At 41.2% G+C, this 19,357-nt stretch overlaps 1 protein-coding gene and 1 long non-coding RNA gene across 2 annotated transcripts in view; one reads left to right on the top strand and one right to left on the bottom strand.

Annotated features, from left to right (window-relative positions):
- LOC148152629 (uncharacterized) overlaps positions 1–19,357 on the bottom strand; it is a 118,647-nt gene that overhangs the window by 33,353 nt on the left and 65,937 nt on the right. The gene's annotated exons all lie outside the window — the stretch shown is intronic.
- Positions 5,324–19,311, top strand: galr1b (galanin receptor 1b). The gene is made up of 3 exons (XM_088003395.1): positions 5,324–6,042; positions 13,962–14,027; positions 18,626–19,311. Exons 1-3 carry the CDS (start codon positions 5,392–5,394, stop codon positions 18,941–18,943), a joined length of 1,035 nt encoding a protein of 344 aa, XP_087859521.1. The 5' UTR covers positions 5,324–5,391; the 3' UTR covers positions 18,944–19,311.

Genomic DNA, 19,357 nt, shown 5'->3' with positions numbered 1-19,357 from the left:
GTAGAGCTGACCTCAATATGCAGGCCCCAATAACTATGTGAAATGCTTACAATTGCCTACCTACACCAGTGGTTTCCAAACTTTTTCTGCCCCCCCCCATGGCTTACAAATACCTGTTTGGTTGAACGATGTGTGTGAGTGAAGGGGGGTGGATTCTTAGAGACTCCCTGTTATACTCAGCCCGGCTCCAGAAGAACAGGGGGGGGATCAACTTTTGGGGGGGCAAAATGAATCGTAGCTGAAGATAGACACCACCAGTAGCCTACAAAGTACTTGTTAAGCTTAAGGTTCTGTATAGATATTAGCTAGTCATCTTTTAGCTAACATTAGCTAGTCATCTTTTAGCTAACATTACCTGCATCCAGCAGCTTTACTCAACTCAGTCGGTTAGTTTGGAGGGAAAAACTGTGAAAAGTTCTTTGCATTTTGCTGGTTTGCTGCCGTGATTCTAACACAAACCTACGTAGCTCCGCCCAGCAGCAGCAGGTCTTCACAGGTGGAAACCCAGCGCGAGCGGCGTAGCGCTCATGTTGCGTTTAAAGGCGGCTCGGAAAAACAGGTTACAACATGTTAACAACGGATTAAACAGTTTTAACTGCTGATAAAAGTGACAGATATGGGAAGTGTGGAAGCCCGTATCAAATTGAGAGAGGAATAACAGAGAGTTGGCCATTCTAAGGTAAAAACCCAGCGCATACAGCGTTCATGTTTTTTTTTTTTTTTTTCATCCAAACGGCTTCCCCGCCCCCCTAGGGGGCGCGCCCCACAGTTTGGGAACCTCTGGCCTACGGTATATATAAAAGTCTATGGAACTGCCCTTTAAAAACACAATCAAGACTTCTCTTTGCTTTGCCAGAAAGCTGCAAGTCCCAGATCTATGAGAGGTAGATTTTCAGAACCCAGAGAGGAATTTCTATGTTTTGATGTACAAATTGTGTAGAACGAGAGACAGTCAAATGAGTAACAAGAATTTGTTCAGTAATCTACAGAATTCCTCAAAAAGTTTAATATCTGAAATGAGCAAAAGTCTTTTTCCAGTAGCAGCTGAATGTTCTGATTTATTGTTGAAATGGGCCGAAGTTACAAACCCAAAAGCAGAACATGGAGGAGACAGAAACACAAACTACTAATAAGACCTAAAGGAAGGAGACACTTTCATAATTATTGACTCGTAACTATAATCTTCTGAACTGATCAACATTGTGAATCTCCTGATTCTCTCCTGGTTCTGGTTCTGGTGAATCGGTCTTTTGGCTCCACCATTCTGAACGAGAACAATAAATTGCCACCAGGAAAAATGTAAATATTCTGGATTCTTATCATAGATGATTTTTTTCACTGAAGCTGTATGAAACCTGAGGTCCAAAAGCTCAAAGATTTCCCAACAGGAAGTAGAAACAACAGCTGACAAAATAAAAGCTTCTTCAGCGAGCAACGTGAAAGGAGAGAAGCAGAACCACTGGTCCAGCACTGCTGGAGTCCTGCTGGTTCTGACCCACTTTCAGTAGCTTCTTTGCATTGGTCGGATAAAAGTCCGTTTGTATGGGGGAATTTTCCTGCCATAATCCAAGAGCACACAGTTTCAGTATGAAAACAGGAGTTCATGTCTTTTGTTCTCAAAACGTTTAATACTTTTGTTTACATGTTAATTTTGAAAGCAGGACTTCAAGTCTTTCTTCTCAAAACTTGTAATGCTTGTACTCAACACTTCTCTTCATGCTCACATTCAGTGTTTGCTCGCTTACCAAACATGGACTTCCTTTGGCACAGTTACCTGGCAACATCGCAGCCGATACATTGAAAGTGTTGTACTGGGTGCATTTGTTTCCTTCTACCAGGTGAGCATGTGTGGCTACTGTCGATTGTAGCAACCTGCGCCACCCACTGCATATAGGGAGAAACAACGATGTCAGCTTTCTGCTCCTTAGAACACTAAACATCAGCCAGCAGTGCTACTGGTGGCTAACAGCTGCTGATCTTAGGCACACAGAAAATTCAAAAGTGTTAAATGTTTTGGTGTTAGTAGACTTTGTGCAAAAGCAGAGTTAATTTTACTCTAATAGAGTCACTTTCTGTTCATGTAAGTCTGGGGTGTATATTATTAGTAGTTAAAATCCAGTGTTAAAGTGTTTCCTATTAAATCTAGAGGTGTTAAAATGGAATCAATAACTCTTGACCTCTGAACTCTGAACTCCACCAGCGGCTCTAAACTGAAGGAGTTCATTCACTGCCTTCGCCCAGAATCACAGATTCCCACCGGAGCGACAGAAGCCAAGTCATTTCAGGACTTTTACTCTCCATGTCTGAGTTATTCACTGCGCTTGGTAAGTTACTTTTTTCTGAGATGGTTTATAACTTATTTTGAGTTGAGCTCAGCCTGTATGATAGACGGCTCGGTGTTAGTTAGCATATTTAGCTTAGCATGCCGACTGTTGGCGGAGTATTTGTTGGAAAAATATCGAGCCGGTGAAGATTTAGTCAAATTATTGGCTAACTTGAACAGATCCGTAATAATCTGGAGTAAGTTTTTTCGTGATGTTGAACGTTTACATGCATATTGGTCAGATTTATCAACCTTTCTGATCGATTTTTTTTCCTTTGAAAAAATGTAAAAGGCTTTTTCACGTTGAGAGCATTATTCCTGCTGTTGTGTTTTCTTAAGTTTTGCAGCATGTTTTAATCATTTTGTTGCCTTTTTGTATATCAGTGATTCTTGAGAATAGGGACAAAATGGGTTTTAATTTTCCCATAATTTTTATTTTGTTATTTCTCAACCTTATTCATGCAAATATGACAAATAATGTTTAGGAAATGTAAAGATGCTAAGGTACAGGCTCCCAGTTGCAACATTTTTTTTTAAATATTACATTTTTAATCGACCTGACCTAGAACGTTCTCATCAGAATCTGACAAAAATAAATATAAAATAATTTTAATGTCCCTATTAGTGATATTTTTACTCATTTTACAGACAAATGCTTCTCAAGAAACAAAAGAAATATTTAAAACCAAAAACACATAAAAAGTCCATCTGACGGAGTTGACACAGAACTGAAGGTGGTGACAAACTAGTGAGTAAAACGAAAAACTTGATACATATGAAGTAATGCAATTTATGTAAAATACATTAAAATGAATTAATTGCACATTTAAGTGAGATTTGACAACAATTTCACTGAAAGAGTCAGAAAAACTGATGGAGTTGACAAAAAGCCAAACTACCTCAGTTTATATGACGTTATTCTGAAGGAGGCCATATTGTAGCTCATCAGGTCCATGAAATCTTTACAGTTTACCGAAATTAAGCTTTTATTTCACAAAATTTCATCAAAGTTTTGTAAATTATCAGTTATGGTGTTGACACATCATCATTGTGACGAGCAGCTTAGGAATAAAACAGAAGAAAAAACTAAAGAATAACTTAAGCTAACCGGAGCTAACTAGCCATGTTAGCAAAGGAAGAGAAAAGACGACGTCATGGGGTCCTCAGAAGGTCTGGTGCCCCCCATAATGCCTGATTTTTTTTTTACATTCTTTTCATGTCTGACCTGTTGACAGAAACTTGGGACAAATTTCAATTGAGTAGGAAAATATATAAAAATGATTTTTAATTCAATTTATTGATACCTCTATAATTATTTATATGACTACTTGTACTTAATTATCGTAATATATTAGTATTTCTTTAATTATTTTAAACTATTATAATGTGTTGAGTTCTGCTCCTGGACAAGGGCTTTTACAGGCATCATCCACCGACTACAATGTTTAAAATAAAAAAATATTCAGCAAATACCTGGAAAATACACATTGTTGTGCTCACATGACCCAGGTTAGTTTAGTTAGATATTTGAAAAAATTATATTTTGTGTATATTTTATTCAAATTTTGTGCTTTATCCATAGGACCTGTTTTGTCCCTATTCTCAAGAATCACTGATATATTAGAACCAGTTTGGTTGAGGATGAATCTCCAGCCTAACCTCCCCCTCCTGATCCCTCCATGGATTCTTCGAAGATTCAAGCTCCAAAAATGATTATTTAAGTGTTAATATCTCTGAAACTCCACATTTCTGTAATGGAGGCTTGTTGTTAGAGTTGTAGTAAAAATGTATTCCTTCGGTCCGTTCCTCATTGTTCTGGTTTTTGTTTGTTATGATCCAGAGACCGACACTGGCTGTAGTACTCAGAGACTGAAGACGGTCCGATGCAGTAGAGGAGCATGTTGGTGTCTCCGGCCCAACAACCTGAAGACAATCTGTTAGTGATGGACATCTCTCTGGTGGAGTGCAGAGAGGAACTGTCTCTGATCAACAGAAACATAAACTGGATAAGAAATGATGGATCTGAATATCAGGTTGGTCTGTTATGTACTGTACATATCTGGCAATCTACCTGTTAAAAGAAAATGTACTCTATCATATTACATGAACTGCATGCATTGATACAGGCTTTACTTTCTCCACCTTGTACTTTGAACAATTTCATGCATATTGTATTGAAGAAAAATGTATTAAGCATACCTCATTTTGTATTGCCCAGCTGATATGTTAAGCGACATGTGAATGAAAGCGACATGTGAAACATGCACATTATTCCACGTTGTAATATGTTTCGTAATTATGGTGCACATTTTGAAATAAATGCATTTGAGAAAATCATTGCCTCTTTATTAAATATTTATTTTCCAAATAATTTTTAAAAGTTAAACACAATACAGTACCTATTTAATATTAATTACAAATAACTCTTAAGAAGTTAAAGAAGTACTCTGAGAGTTAATAAGATCTAACACTGAATTAGTGTCAGTAAGTGTTAAATTATTAACTCCAGCAGATTTGATATCTGACACTTTATAAGAGTTAAAGTATTAACTCTCCAAAAAGAGTTAAATTAACACTTTCTGGTGTGGACCCATATAGACACTTTAAAAGTGTTGAAATCAAATCTGAGAGTTAATCTGGGCCTCCTGGATTTGCTGTGCAGGAGTTTGTTCACCCAAACAAAGATGACAGTCACGACATGATATCTATCCATCTATATTAGATATGTGTGTGTAAGCAAAAGTATTAAAAGTTTTGAGAACAAAAGACATGAAATTTTGTTTTCAGACTGAAACTGTGTGCTCTTGGATTATGGCAGGAAATTTCCCCCATATATTTGTTCTTGAAGCCCACAGAACCAGAAGGACTGGTACCGGCTTTGTTCTCGACTCAGACCTGCAGTTTTACTCTGAAAGCCTCAGACCGGAAGCAGATTTCTGCGGTTCCGTTAAGTGGACGCGCTTCCAGCTGTTCACTGAGCTTGGACTTTGCTGCCGGACGTGTCGGACCGAACCATGGACCTGCTTTGGGCTCGGCTCTGACGTCCAGCCGGCTCCCGGAGCTCCAGCATGGTGCCGCCGGGAAACGAGTCGTACAGCCGGGCTGAGACCAACCGCACCGCGGGGCAGCCCGGGCCGGAGGTGGTGATCGTGCCGCTGGTGTTCGGGCTGATCTTCGTGGTGGGGCTTCTCGGGAACTCCCTGGTGATGCTGGTGATCGGCAGGGTGAAACCCAGCGGTGGCGCGCGCCCGCTCAGCCCCACCAACATCTTCATCGTGAACCTGAGCGTGGCGGACCTCCTCTTTCTCCTCTTCTGCGTCCCGCTCCACGCCACCATCTACTCCCTGCCAGAGTGGGTGTTCGGAGCCTTCCTCTGCAAGTTCGGACACTTCTTCACCACGGCCAGCATGCTGGTCAGCATCCTCACGCTGGTGGCCATGTCCGTGGATCGCTACATCGCCGTGGTGCGCTCCAAGAGCTCTGCGTGCGTCCGCAGCCGCAGGAACGCGCTGGCTGGGCTGTGCGTCATTTGGACCTTGTCCCTGCTGTGTTCGGTGCCGGTGGCGCAAAACTACGTGCTCACCAGCCACTCCAGCGCCCCAAACAAGACCTTCTGCTGGGAGGCCGGGCTGGGAGCGTCGCGGCGCGCCTACAAGGTGTCCATCCTGCTGCTGGGCTTCATCCTGCCTCTGCTGCTCATCTCCTGCTGCTACATCAGGGTCAGTCCAGCTCCAGGCTAATGTTTCACTCCTCACGCTGCCGTAAAACCCGCGTTAATGACATGAGTAGGGGCCAAAGGCCGCGCGTAAACCTGCTGAGCCGTGCGTAAAGAGTTGCTGCGGGGCGCGCCGCGCACTCACCTGCGCCGGTCCGACAGATGACCAAGAGAAAGATAGGAAACTGTCGCGAACTGGCCAGTTTCGCCTGGGTTCCTCCTGGGTTTGTTCTGACCCAGGAGGAACTGGGTCAGAACAAACCACTGGAGCCGAGGTCTTAAACTCTTTAAAGCTTTTGAAGCCTCTAAAATCTCCGGTGTTTGAGAAACTTGAAGTTCCAGTAAAAATGTTCAGCTTGGCATAAATTCCTTCATACAGCAAAAAGTTTAAGATAAAATGCTCCAAACAATAATTATCTGTTTTCCTTCTACGTTTGAGTATTTTGATGATTTCAAGAGTGGGTTAGGGTTAAAGAACCGCAGCGCCGTTGGGTGGGGTCAACTGGTGACGTTGATGATATCGTGACGGTTTTTCTATCCGGTCCCGCAGCAGTAGAAACGGTTCATGATTCTTATCGAAAGGAATCTGAACACAGTTCGTCAGTCTGTGGAGCAGAAAGTAGCTGAGCAGTTGGACCACAGACATGAACACGTAGACCCCTCATGGAGCGGGTCGGCCCGTTGCTGCCATACGTCACAGCGTCCGCCATATTGAATGTGGAATATGTGCCGGTAAGGTAATACAAGTAAATGGACCGAACTTTATAAAGCCTCGTTGTACAAAGTATTTTAAGTTAATTCCTGTCATTGACACATTTTGTCACACACACTAATGTATTTGGGAGTTAAATAAGAATCTAAAGACAATTTTCTAACTTTTTGATGTAATTATTTAATTGTTTAAAGAGCACAGTGTTTATATTTGGTACAGCTGATTCTGGTCAATCCTTTTTATATCCACATTGATGAAAACACACTGGAGTGTATTATAAACATAAAAGCAAACAAAAAGTGAAACAAAAAAAAAGTGTACATTAAAATACGCATTTATTTATACTGCCAACACCGGGCACAGGCAGGGTTCAGTCTGCTGGTCCAACTGCCCAGTTGAAGAATTAATATAGTAAGTATATAAAGTTTTGGCATACTTTAAGTCAGACTAATGAGTATACTTAAAGTTGGCTTAGGATTGGTTAACTGGAAGTGTGTTATTTTGGAACAAATAATTATGTGCTTAGTGTGTTTTAATAGTAATTAAATTGTAGAAAATCACAATTTAAAGTATACTAAGTTTACCATTATATGTTTTTTTGGAACAACTAAAGTTATACTCAGCATACTTTAAGTATACAGTTTACATGCAATAAACACTTATTAGTAAATCTTAAGTGAATTATTTTGTGATTATATATTTAGAATGTCTTCTGAATATATTACATATTTTATATATTAGTAGTGTGATTACAGTAGGCTACAATTACACTTTTGGTTTATTATAATTACTAATGAAGTAACTTTTTAGTTACTTAATGTCTTTATTATTCTGCTTTGCCACTTTCTACATTAATGCTTCATACACACATCAGTACTGCAAACATCAGGTACCAGAACACAGAAGGATCAATTAAAACACACTTTACAGGTGAAACTAATTAGATTGTGCTTTCAATATATTACAATTTTTCAAGAAGACATTGCCAATATACCATCACTGTCATGAAGTGCAGTAAGCTGTAGTGAGGTAGACGCAGAGGACACAGGTAAGTGTGATGAAATGATGATTTAATGATGAAAATCCAAATCCAAAAAAGTCCAGGCAGCACAGATCGAGTGAGAGGCAACAAACTCAAATACTGGTAGCAACTGGTACAAATTAACTGACAGAAGACAAGAGTCAGACTACACAGTTGACCCGACAAAGACACAGAAATACAGGTGACAATACACAGAGGGAAATCAGGGAACGAGACACACCTGGGAACAATCAAGGGGTAGGCAGGACAACATGGAGACTCACTACACCAGGGGGGCCCAAAGTGGGTCCTGGAGGCCCGGCATCCTCCACGCATCCTAACGTTCTCTCTCTGGTGGTAGTAACAACCTTTTCAGCTTGTCAATGTTCCTCTTACACCTTCTAATGAGCCATCATTTGATGCAGGTGTGTTAAACCAGGGAGAGAACTAAAACATGCAGGACGCCGGCCCTCGAGGACCCACAGTTCTGTCATTGTGAGGATTTGTGTTTTTCTGTGTGTTTATTTTAGGTTTCTGTCTAGTGCAGAGGTGCCCAATCACAGAATTGTGCAAATTGTTAATATATTAAAAGTTTACAGACAACATGATTATGAAAATTAGCGCAATGAAACAATAGGTATAATTTAGATTAAATGTCAAAAGTATTTCACCAAGGACACAGCATTGTTTTGATATAATGTCACTATTCCAGAATTACTGCAGACAAACTGACATTTCTCCTTCCTAAGAACAGGGAGAGAACTAAAACATGCAGGATGCCGGCCCTTGAGGACCGACTTTGGGGACCACTGCCCTAAGCACATCATAATAAAAAATGAAAAACAAGTGATTTGAAATAATTTAAAGCCCACCTACAGCAACCAGCCTTCACTTCCACATGCTCTCCCAGACCAAACAATCAGCCTCGTCCTACTTTTAAAAACTCAAATCCCACAAAAATCTCACAGGATTTCATACTTAGGTCTGGAGTGGTGGGTAGGATGAAAATAATACAAAAGGAGACATGACCTCAATTATTAAAAATATCTGGTTTGCCCTGATTACTACAAGCACAAAACAATGTAGTAATTTTTCAATCAACACGTTTAAGATCAAAATAATCTTACCAAACTTACCATAAAAGTGCTCAGAGGAGAATCAAATTCAGAAGCCGGTTGCAAACAAGCAGGCAGCAAAGTGGCTGTTTGGGACAAACCACTGGAGTAACCAGGGGGGCCAGACTGTACAACTCCTAGTATCAATCAATCAAATTTTATTTGTATAGCACATTTCAGCATCAAGGCATTTCAAGGTGCTTTACATAATTAAAAACTAAATAAAAACAGCATGCGACATTGAATAAACAGTAAGAAAGAGAGAGAGATTTTTGAATTGTTACGGAATTTAAGGGCCTGTCGTCGCTGGACTCCGCCGTCCGTTTAACACGGGTATTATTCAGGCCCCGTCGCCTAACAGGACAAGGTCTCCAACCTTGCAGCACATCTACAAGTAGGGACTTATAGATGTTTTTGTGTCAACACATTATGCACAGTCAGTAATAATATTTACAGACAAGTAAGAAAATGTACAGAAAGGAATCTCCACCCACTATCCTCTACAGTGGTTAATTTAAAATGTAATAACTCCCGATCACTAATAAAATGCTCTCACCCAGAGCTCTGATGAGGAGGAGAGGAGGGGAAGGGGTGCGGTAAAACAGCTGACATTGGTCAGACGTTGATCAGACATCAGCATTTCAGGGTGTGCTGTGGTGGCGCAGGGCAGGGCCGTGCAGAGGCCACTAAAGGGGCAGGTGGTCAAAAAAAAGGCCCATCTAACCACTTTCTAGGACAGAATATGAACAAAGCCTCTCAGCTTTCAGAGTTTAATAAACAATGATAAATTACAAAATTGTGAAATATACAATCAAAGCTAAGGTAAATCTCTATACAGAGCATAACACTACGGATATGTAAGATATTTTATTAGTAATTTCTTTCTGCAGGTCTATTTTGTTATAGGAAAGTATTGAAATATTCAAACCTGCAATTTAGTGAGATATGTAAATCAGAGCTGGAGGTTTAGCTCTGATTTACATATTTAGTCTTTACAGAATTACACTATTAAAGATATAAACAAGGCCCAATGCAACCTTTTAGTGACTGTAATCTATAAAACAGAGCTGCCTGTTTGCTGCAGTGGAGATGAAGATGGTCCATCCAGGAAAGCAGAGCTGCATCAAACTAACGTGGAGCTGCAGAAAAAAAAAAAAAACAAAAGCAAAAATTGAATTGTTAATACATGTCACTATGGGAAAAGCCTACTGAGTTTAGCTAAAAAAACTTTTTTAAAAATTAAAATCACACATTTGTCTCATGAAGTGAATTTTTTTTGCAAAACAAACTTATTTGTGCATGTCAGAAATCTTTTCTTGATATTCTAAGTTTTTGTTTGTGACTCAAAGTTTTGCTTGTGATTCTCACATGACGTCGTGGGCGGGGCCTAAAATCACAACAAAAGATTCCTGATGCGTGCAAATAAAAGTTTATGTTTGGCAAATAACTTTTTAAGTTCACAAGACAAAAATTAGTTATTTTAAAAAAAGTTTTTTAAACAAAATGTTTTGTTTTTAAAAAATAAATCATTACAATTCCAAAAGTTTTGATTACAATTTTATTTTACTTAACTGAGGTTAGTTTATTTTTTCCCATTGAATAATTGGGGAAAAATTTAACTTCATACTCTGCGAACCCTAAACTTAAAGTCTGGGTTGAGTTTTTTCCCCTTCATTAATGACATACATTATATCTATCATGGTAATTCAGGGCGAGTTATTTTTAATTCTAAATGAATATCCTTGTTGGATTTTATTTAAGTGCTATTCTCCTTCAAGATACATTTACCTAACGCCAGAATAAATGCGATGTACATTATGCAGCAAAGGAAATTAGAAGATCGGACATATATCCATTATGGAGATGATAAGTTTTGGACGGGCGATGTGCCTCGTACACAGGGAAGAAGCTTTTTATTTATCTATCTTTGCTAGCAAAGTCGTAGCTAGCAGCTAGCTAATAGCACAACAACAACAGCCTAATGTCTGTATGATAGAAACACTGAATGATAGATCAGAACAGTTTCTCCTCACCTGGCTGTCTCCTCCCCTCAGTAGTTCTTCAGAGAAAGGCAGACAGAGGCCTGTCAGTGTCTGTTGTATCTCATTACCTCTCTGCTTAAACCTCTGAAGCAGAAACGAGACTTCAACGTTTTCCGTCATCTGACAAGCAGCAGGTCTGCTCCACTTTATTCACCAAAAAATGTTCTGTAATCTGGAACATTCGCTATGCTGAGCTCCAGTTAGCCGCCTTATCTCACTGTGCCAGATACAACTGCGTCATGCGTCATGGGCAAAAGGTCAAAGGTAACAAGGTGACCAGAGAGCTTATTGTGTTGTACAAAAAAACAAAACAAACAAATAATTTTAGTACATGTTATTATGTGTCAGAAGAGGGCTTTGAAAATAATAATACCAACAAAAAAAAAAAAAAAATTGACCAAAAGGGCACTTTGGGGCAAGGAGCAAAAAGGGCAGGTGCTCAAGCCCCCCCAGGCCCCCCCTCTGCACGTGCCTTGCGCAGGGGTTAAGCACAACCCACGTATGGAGGCCTTCGTCCTCGACGCAGCTGTCGCAGGTTCGATTCCTGACCTTTGCTGCATGTCTTCCCCCTTCTCTCATTACCCACTTTCCTGTCAAATAAAGGCCACTAGAGCCAAAAAAGGAAGCCTTCGTTCCATGTTTCATTTCCACACGGTTCTTGTCTCATGTTGTTGTCTAACTCAGACTAGGATGTTACCAGCTTGAATTTACCAAAACTACTAACTAGTAGTTAGTGATGAATTTGAACAGCGTCAGTTATCTTCTCTGGCTTCATGCCTTTTCTTCTTTTTATGGCGCTTTTCAAAAAAGCACCATAAAAGTGTGCATTACCACCACCATCTGGTCTGGAGTGTGAACTGGATCTAATGCCGTTCACTAATTGTGAGGATTTGTTTTTTTTCTGTGTTAATTCAGGTTTCTGTGTTCTATTGAGTCTCCGTGTTGCCCTTGATTGCTCCCAGCTGAGTCTTGTGTTCCCTGATTACCCTCTGTGTATTTAAATCCACCTTTTGTCTCTTGTTTCCTTGTCGGGTCCTTGTCTATCCAGTCGTTAGTTGTGTTTCCTGTCAGTTGCTACCAGTGTGAGTCTTTGCTCGCCTTTGCTGCCTGGATTATGTGTGTTTATCACTATTAAATCATCATTTACTCTTCATACCTGGGTCCACCACATCTACCTCACCACCACACATCATGACACTAATCATGCATCATGACAGAAAGCAGGTTGCTTGGTCGGTGGCCTCTCTACGTTGCTCCTTGCAACATCTTCATTTTTGCAGAAAAAAGGCTGAGATGACTCCTGCTTTCCGCCATGCTGGTTCTGAACTTTGCTCCTGCGGTTATTCTGCAGGGCTCTCAGGACGGTTCTGTTGGCAACTTGCTTCAGAGGAAGATTTTCCAGGTTCTTGATGTATGATGTAAATAAGTTCCATCATACATCTGAAAATAGATTGGGTACAGACATCTTCTGTGTTCTAGTTGAAAAAACTGAAAACAACAGATCATATTTGGAGAGATGTAAAACTGAAGATACCTGCTACATTTAGTGTTAAGGACAAATATTGTTTTTTGTCACTAAACTGTCCATGTTTGATATTTTGAGGTATGAACACATTATTTAGTTTATTAAACAACATTACATCAAGTTCCACTATAAGGATTATTATTGTCTTTTTATTCTTTGCCATTTTAACAAAAATAATAAAAGATCATTAAGGCACCTAAAAAGGCACTTCATTAACCTAAAGTATACACTGAGATGTAATTTAAAACATACTAAAATGTCAGTATATTTAAAGTAAGTGTTAAGTGAATTTTTGAAAAATATATTTGGATATATTTTAAAATATACACAATATCTTTAAAAGCATATTGTTTCATTGGTACACTTGAGCAAATACATATTTTGTTCACTAATAGAAAATTAAACTCTGTTTCCTTCACATTTTGAAAACATACATTTTTAACATATTGGGGCATTGACTTGCAGCATCTTTACAACATTGTTAAACATCGACATTTTGAAGCCGAGCTGTGAAACAGAAGGCCGGAGAAAAACAGTCAGCTCTGATCCTGACTGACCTGCTAAAATCCTCTGGCCTGGAATGCATCGTTCCCCTTCCAGCAGCGGTTTCTCATCAGCTCGCTCTCATTAGAAAAACTACACAGTATGAAAGTTAGCGAAGCTAACAAAATTATAACCAGAGTGGTTACTATGGCCGTTATATATGTGGGAAATATTTCTTGGTTGTGTAGAAGCTAGATTAGATTCTAGCCGCAAAGTCAAGAAATTCAGCTCATAAAATTACGTTATTTTTCTTTCAGTCTTTTCTGTGAAATGTAATGCTAATGGGTCCAGTTTTTACTATTAAACGATTGAAACAACAAGCACATGAAGTATGGAGCTCCCATCGCTCTACTGCGGCATTCAAATGGTGGTGACGTATTCATATCTGAGATAGACATGAGCAGACCGATGCTGATCAATAGATGATCAATAGATCCATCGGGGAGCATGAAGTCAGGTTTTGGGTCTGACCTTTTCTCTAGTCTGACTGTCAGAAAGCTGCCTGTAGCGTCCCCTACTGGCCAGCTGCCGACAGGAAGGAGACAGGAACCAACCTCTGGACCAGTCACCTTTATTATTACTACTGGTTCCCACTGGTTGGGAACTAGTAAGGAACCAGATGGAATCCAGTACGGAACCAGAGGGGAACCAGATGGGATCCAGTTGGGAATTCAGCTGCAGAACAGGAAACGACATCAAGCCTTCCTGTTTTCCTGTTTACTGACTAAATAAATATTTCTACATGAAGCCGGTTGATGTCGGCTGACATCATATTGGTCTCCAAGGCAACAAGCTGTTTTGTGACAATGGTGCTAATTAAGGTGAAAATCTGGATATGAACTGAAGAACCTTTTGAAGCTTTCAGGTGTTGTGAAGAAGGTTCTGGAAACGGATTCGCCCTCTGCCAGACCAGAACCTCCGACCTAAAGCTTTTGCTGACTGATCCCAGGTCTGCTGTCTTCCAGGTTTTGTGCCACCTGCATAAAAAGATGAAGAACATGTCCAAGAGGTCCGAGCTGTCCAAACGAAAGGTGAACTACTCCTTCTATTCCTCCTCTTTCTTTCCTCCTTCTCTTCCTCCTCAGGTCAGTGACTAATCCCAGTGAGAAGAAAAGTTGATAGAAGGAATCACTTCATCAGAGTTCTTCTGGGTTTGTCATCTGGACTAGTGATGAAGAGGAGGCTGATGATGATGCGCTTCTACCGTTAAGACATTTGATCTCAACACTTCTGCAGGTTTCTGGGTCCAAGCCGGTCCGGTTTAGACACAGTGCTACCAGCAGTACCATATCCAGTGAGGTCCTGGTCCAGGTACAGGTTCTGGTTCTGGCTCTGATTGTGGTCCCGGCCCAGCTGGCAGGCGACAGAGAGCAGGCATCCTGCAGCAGCAGAACCGGGTCGTTTACAGGTTCTGCTGCGCGGCGCTGCAGAGGAACAAAGGCTGCTGGGTAAATATTTAGACAGCGTCTAAGAATAGAGGAGGTTCCTCTGGCGGCCTGAAGTCTTGGCACGGATTCGCCCAGAGTGGCGGGCCGGGCCGGGTTCGGTCCGGTTTCTGGAACAACCCGGTTCTGCTTTATTGATCTGCTCAGACTGATAAGAGGCGTTATTAAATCTGCTGAGTCACCAGAACAAACACATGAAGTCATAAAGCAGATTTATTAAGGAATTCCTTAAGGAGAAATGATGAGATGCTGGAAACGGCTCTGACCCAGAAATCTGTTGACTCTATGACCCAAACCATCAGCACACCGGACCGGCGGGTCAGAACAGAACCTTTGACATGGACCATCCAGTCTGCAGGTAGTTGAACTTTCTAATTCACAGAAACCATTTCCTGTCAGAAACATAAACCGGATCCATCAGATCCAACCGGCTGCTGAGTTCAGAGAACCGGAACCAATGAAACAATCAGTAGATCGGTTCTGTTCACCAACAACCTCTGAGAAATGGATGGAGGATGGACAGATGGATGGATCATCCATCCATCCACCATCCATCATGGATGGATGGTGGATGGAACCTGGAGATCAGCCTTTGCGATCCCCGCATGGAGATAAAGATGTTGGATAACTGGTGGTTGGATGATCTTCGTATCTTCTGCCTCTTTTTCTCTCCTGGAAATGGAAACTCTGCAGTAGAATAGCTTTTTCTTGTTTTGGGTGATGGAATCCTTGTGCAGATATTCATCAGGTCGGAGAACTGATTGGTGCTTCCGGCTGTTCTGAATGTTCGACTTTGGGGTAGGACCCGTCTTCAGCTGCATTGGTCTGCAAGGATCAGCTTCTTATTGGAGATGTTTAATTAATGCCATAAATTTCCGGTGATCAGAAGGACCCTTCACTACCTCACAGGAACATTTGTGTTGAAATCTCTCTGACAGAAGACAGGATGTTTCAAGACAGCTTGTGAAAGACGAGCAGGAACATTAGTGGTTTGGGTCTGGAGGGAGCTGAGGATATAATTAGAAACAGGAGTGGGGTTTATGATGAAGAGCATATTTTATGGAGGACATATGAATGGATGAAGAAGAACCTGACAACATATGTTCAACGTCATAGAAAGCTGAGAAGCTGCTGGCAGAGAACTAAGGAGCAGCAAAGCAGTCTGGGTCCAGTCAGCTTCAGACCAAAGAGGAGGGATATCCTCTCAGGGATTTATTCTCAAACTGACCCGCCGCTAGACAGGAAGGGTTAGGGAAGACTGATAGCTAATCTCTAACTGGCTGACTGCTGTGAACGAAGCTACTTCATTTGTCTTTGTTCATAAACTACAGTTGAGTTAAAACAGAAGCATACTTTCAGTAAACTAGAGGAATCAAACATGGGCAGAAATCCCAGAAGGGTCCAGAGGTCCACGCCCCCCCAATCTTGAAAAACTCTAGAATTGCCCACCCAAAAAAATTATAGAAGAAAGATTTGCATTTAAACAATATCAACATGAAAAGGCAAAAGATACAAAGAGCAAAATAAATCTGCCATTTATCTAAGAAAAAAATAAGAATGAATCTTTAGGTTAGAACAATGGTTCAGTCCAAAGTGTAGGAGGAGCAACAGCAGGAACGGTACCGGCTCCGTCAGAGCCGCTGAAGTGAGGAGCTAGCTGTTAGCTGTGGCTCTGCAGCACAAATAAACCCTCCAGTAAATAAATACTTAAAGCAAAAGACATGAAACACATTTTATTTACTTTCACTGCTCAATAGGAAGAAACACATTGACAATAAAAATCAGACTGCAGTTTATTTCATTACTTTGGCTGAATCATGATAAACTGCCTGTTATGACTTAAATCAAAAGTAGCAAAACTGCTACATTGTTTAATAGACTTAGCTTTTTTGTTAAAGGTAGCAACTATCTAATCCTATTTAGCCCTTTAACTCTCATGTTAACAAGAAGAGATTGAAACTGGAGGGAGGGCCTGAGCCACAGCTCTGTATGGGAGCCGAGAGCGGAAGAAAGGACGGACAGAAAAAACAGAAAGTTATCCCTTTATTTCTCTTCGTCTTCAACAGAGAGCCATAAAGCCACAAGAGAAATCTGAATATTTTTCAATAAAATCCTCGGTGCTTTAGGTGTTACATTTAACTTATGATATTCATTTTTATCTACTTGTTGGTTCTCCAGGACATGACAAAACTAAGAGGTTTAAAAATAAACCAACTTAACAAGTTACAATTTAAATATCCCATAACTTGAAATGGGAGTCATTATAATAAAGAGGAGTTACTCATTAAATCTTGTTTTTATTTAGAACCTTAAATTTTTGTGAAAATGTAGCAGATATTAGATCAGTGAGATTAACAAAACTCATATCTGAGCAACATTTAAAATGTAGTTTTACTTCTCAACAGTTTGTTTACCATGAAAAACATGTTTGATGTGCATTACTAGTCATTTTTTGACCTGCTGCTTGAATGTAGTTTAAAAGCTTTTAAATCACATTTTACGTTACATTTCTATGTAACTTTGCCGACTCCCAAAATTGGTCTTAAGAAATTTTCCTGTTTATTATCCCCCCCAAATAATGAGATGGGATTTCTCCCTTGGAATCAAACCTTTCTTTTAGAAGCTCAGCAGCTTCCTCCTCTGGTGTTTACCTTCGCTGATGGGCTAGTGGTCTTTGGTTATCATCATGTCATAAACTCAGAAAAAGAAATTCTAAAATAAATTCAGTCTGACATCGTCTGACGTTGTAGCAGCTCAGGAGGAGCGCGGTTATCTTCCAGATGAGGAAAAAGCTAAAATATTTGACATGTTGATGAGATCATGAACACGGCATAGCCCCAGCATGCAGTGATGCGAAGCACTGTATAAAAGTTACTGTGTATAGAAACAATGGACGTGTAGAACATGGAGCGTTACCAGAGTAAAGAGCCGGCCTGTTGCAGCTCCAGTTATTTATAGAGCTGCTTTAAACGAACCAGCAGAGAAACAGCAGATAAGCTTCAGTTTGTTTCCAAGTGAAGACGGTTCTGGAAAACCGATCCATAACGAGCTGCAGCCACGTCATCATCCAGCAAAAGGAAAACCAGGATCACAGAAAAAAATCCGGAGAAAACCAGAGGCAGGCTGGCTGTGGATTAGAAAAGGAGACCTGATGGTGACCTTCCCAGGATGGAGGTCACTGGCCCTTGGGGGCCCCAATAGAGCCCTTCAGAGCCCCATCGGGACCCCATCAGTGCCCCATCGGGACCCCATCAGTGCCTCATCAGGACCCCATCAGTGCATCGTCAGGACCCCATCAGGGCCTCATCAGGACCCATCAGGGCCTCATCAGGACCCCATCAGGGCCTCATCAGGACCCCATGCGGGCCTCATCAGGACCCCATCAGGACCTCATCAGGACCCCATCAGGGCCTCATCAGGACCCCATCAGGGCCTCATTGGACCTGTCCTACCCTCTGTGGTTTTTGTTTGATCCACTCCTCCCCCAGTCACTCAGACACTCTGGTTCTGGTTCTGCTGAAATGTTCTTCCTGTAAAACGAGGTTTTTGTTTCCGCTGTCGCCAGTTGATTGCTGTGGTAGTCAGTCGCTGTGTTTCCATCGACCATCAAATGTATCAAATTCGAATTTGTTAAGTGAAAACTTGGCAATTTTGAAACATCTCAAGTTTTGATGGAAAGATTCGATGAGGCGACTTTTCAGCCATATCAAAATCGCTACTTTTCACAGAATTTCAGCGGAGATCCTTTTTGCATCAACTTATTGCTGGATATAAGCTGACAGATACAAACTATCCAGCAGCATATTGTAGATATGCTGCATTGGACAGTACCAGCTGCCTCCACCAGAGGTCTCAGAGCATCGCAGTTTTTGCTCATTGCTTGTCATTGGAAGTGTTGAATCCATAATTCTCAGTGAAATCAACTAAGGTTTCCCAGAATCAATGCATATCAAGCATAAATCCTTAAGACACTGAATGGGATTAAATTTGGTGAAATGAACCAGATATTTAACTATAAATTATCGTTCAAAGTTATTTAACGGGTGAACTGGAAGGAGTCCAAGAATCTGGTTTCCCAGCAGAATCTGGTTCTGGAACTGGACCTTCCCTCCACCCCTCACTGGTTTTAATGTTTCTGTCTGGTGATGTTAAACTGGTTTGTGTTCCCTGTGGTTCCTCTCCAGACGGTCCAGACCATCCTCCTGGTCGTCACCGGCTTCACCATCTGCTGGATGCCGCATCACATCATCGCCATGTGGGTGGAGTTCGGCACCTACCCGCTGAACGATGCCACCTTTGCGCTCCGCATCGTGTCCCATTGCCTGTCCTACGGGAACTCCTGCATCAACCCCATCCTCTACGCCTTCCTGTCTGAGAACTTCCGCAAAGCCTGCCGCCAGGTGTTCGCCCGCCACCTGCTCTTCACGCCGCCGGCCGACGGGAGAGTGGTTCGATTCCGCATGGACAACTTCTCCACCACACACTCCAGCACCAACATCTAAAGGAGAAGCTGGAGGTCCTGCCGGTCACATGACCAGGGAGGCTGCAGGTGATTGGCTGCTTTGGTCGGCCTGCAGCTGAAGGAGAACCAGACTCAGCAGGATCTTAGAGTTCAGGAGCCATGAGCAGAAATAACTGATTTATTTTGTGCTTTCATTATCTTGGAGAGAATTTTTCACAAACTGATAAATTATTTTATTTTAATGTGTAAAGTTTCTCAGCTTTCTCCTGGACTCCAACTGAGACAAACCAAGTCAGTGGTTTTGGTTCTAATTTATAGCACATTCAAATAAATACATCACATGAATGCCGTCATGTTAACACAGAGATTCTGAAGGTGTAAACTATAAATAAAGTTTCTGAAGAAGGATGGATTTTCAGTCTGTCTCAAAGATATTTGATGGTTCAGATCCAAA

The sequence above is a fragment of the Poecilia mexicana genome, unplaced genomic scaffold (genome assembly GCF_051168715.1).
Source record: "Poecilia mexicana isolate PSO_F unplaced genomic scaffold, ASM5116871v1 scaffold_23, whole genome shotgun sequence".
Taxonomy (NCBI): Eukaryota; Metazoa; Chordata; class Actinopteri; order Cyprinodontiformes; family Poeciliidae; genus Poecilia; species Poecilia mexicana.
The sequence above is the reverse complement of the archived record's forward strand: the minus strand, read 5'-3'. Positions and strand labels throughout refer to the sequence as shown.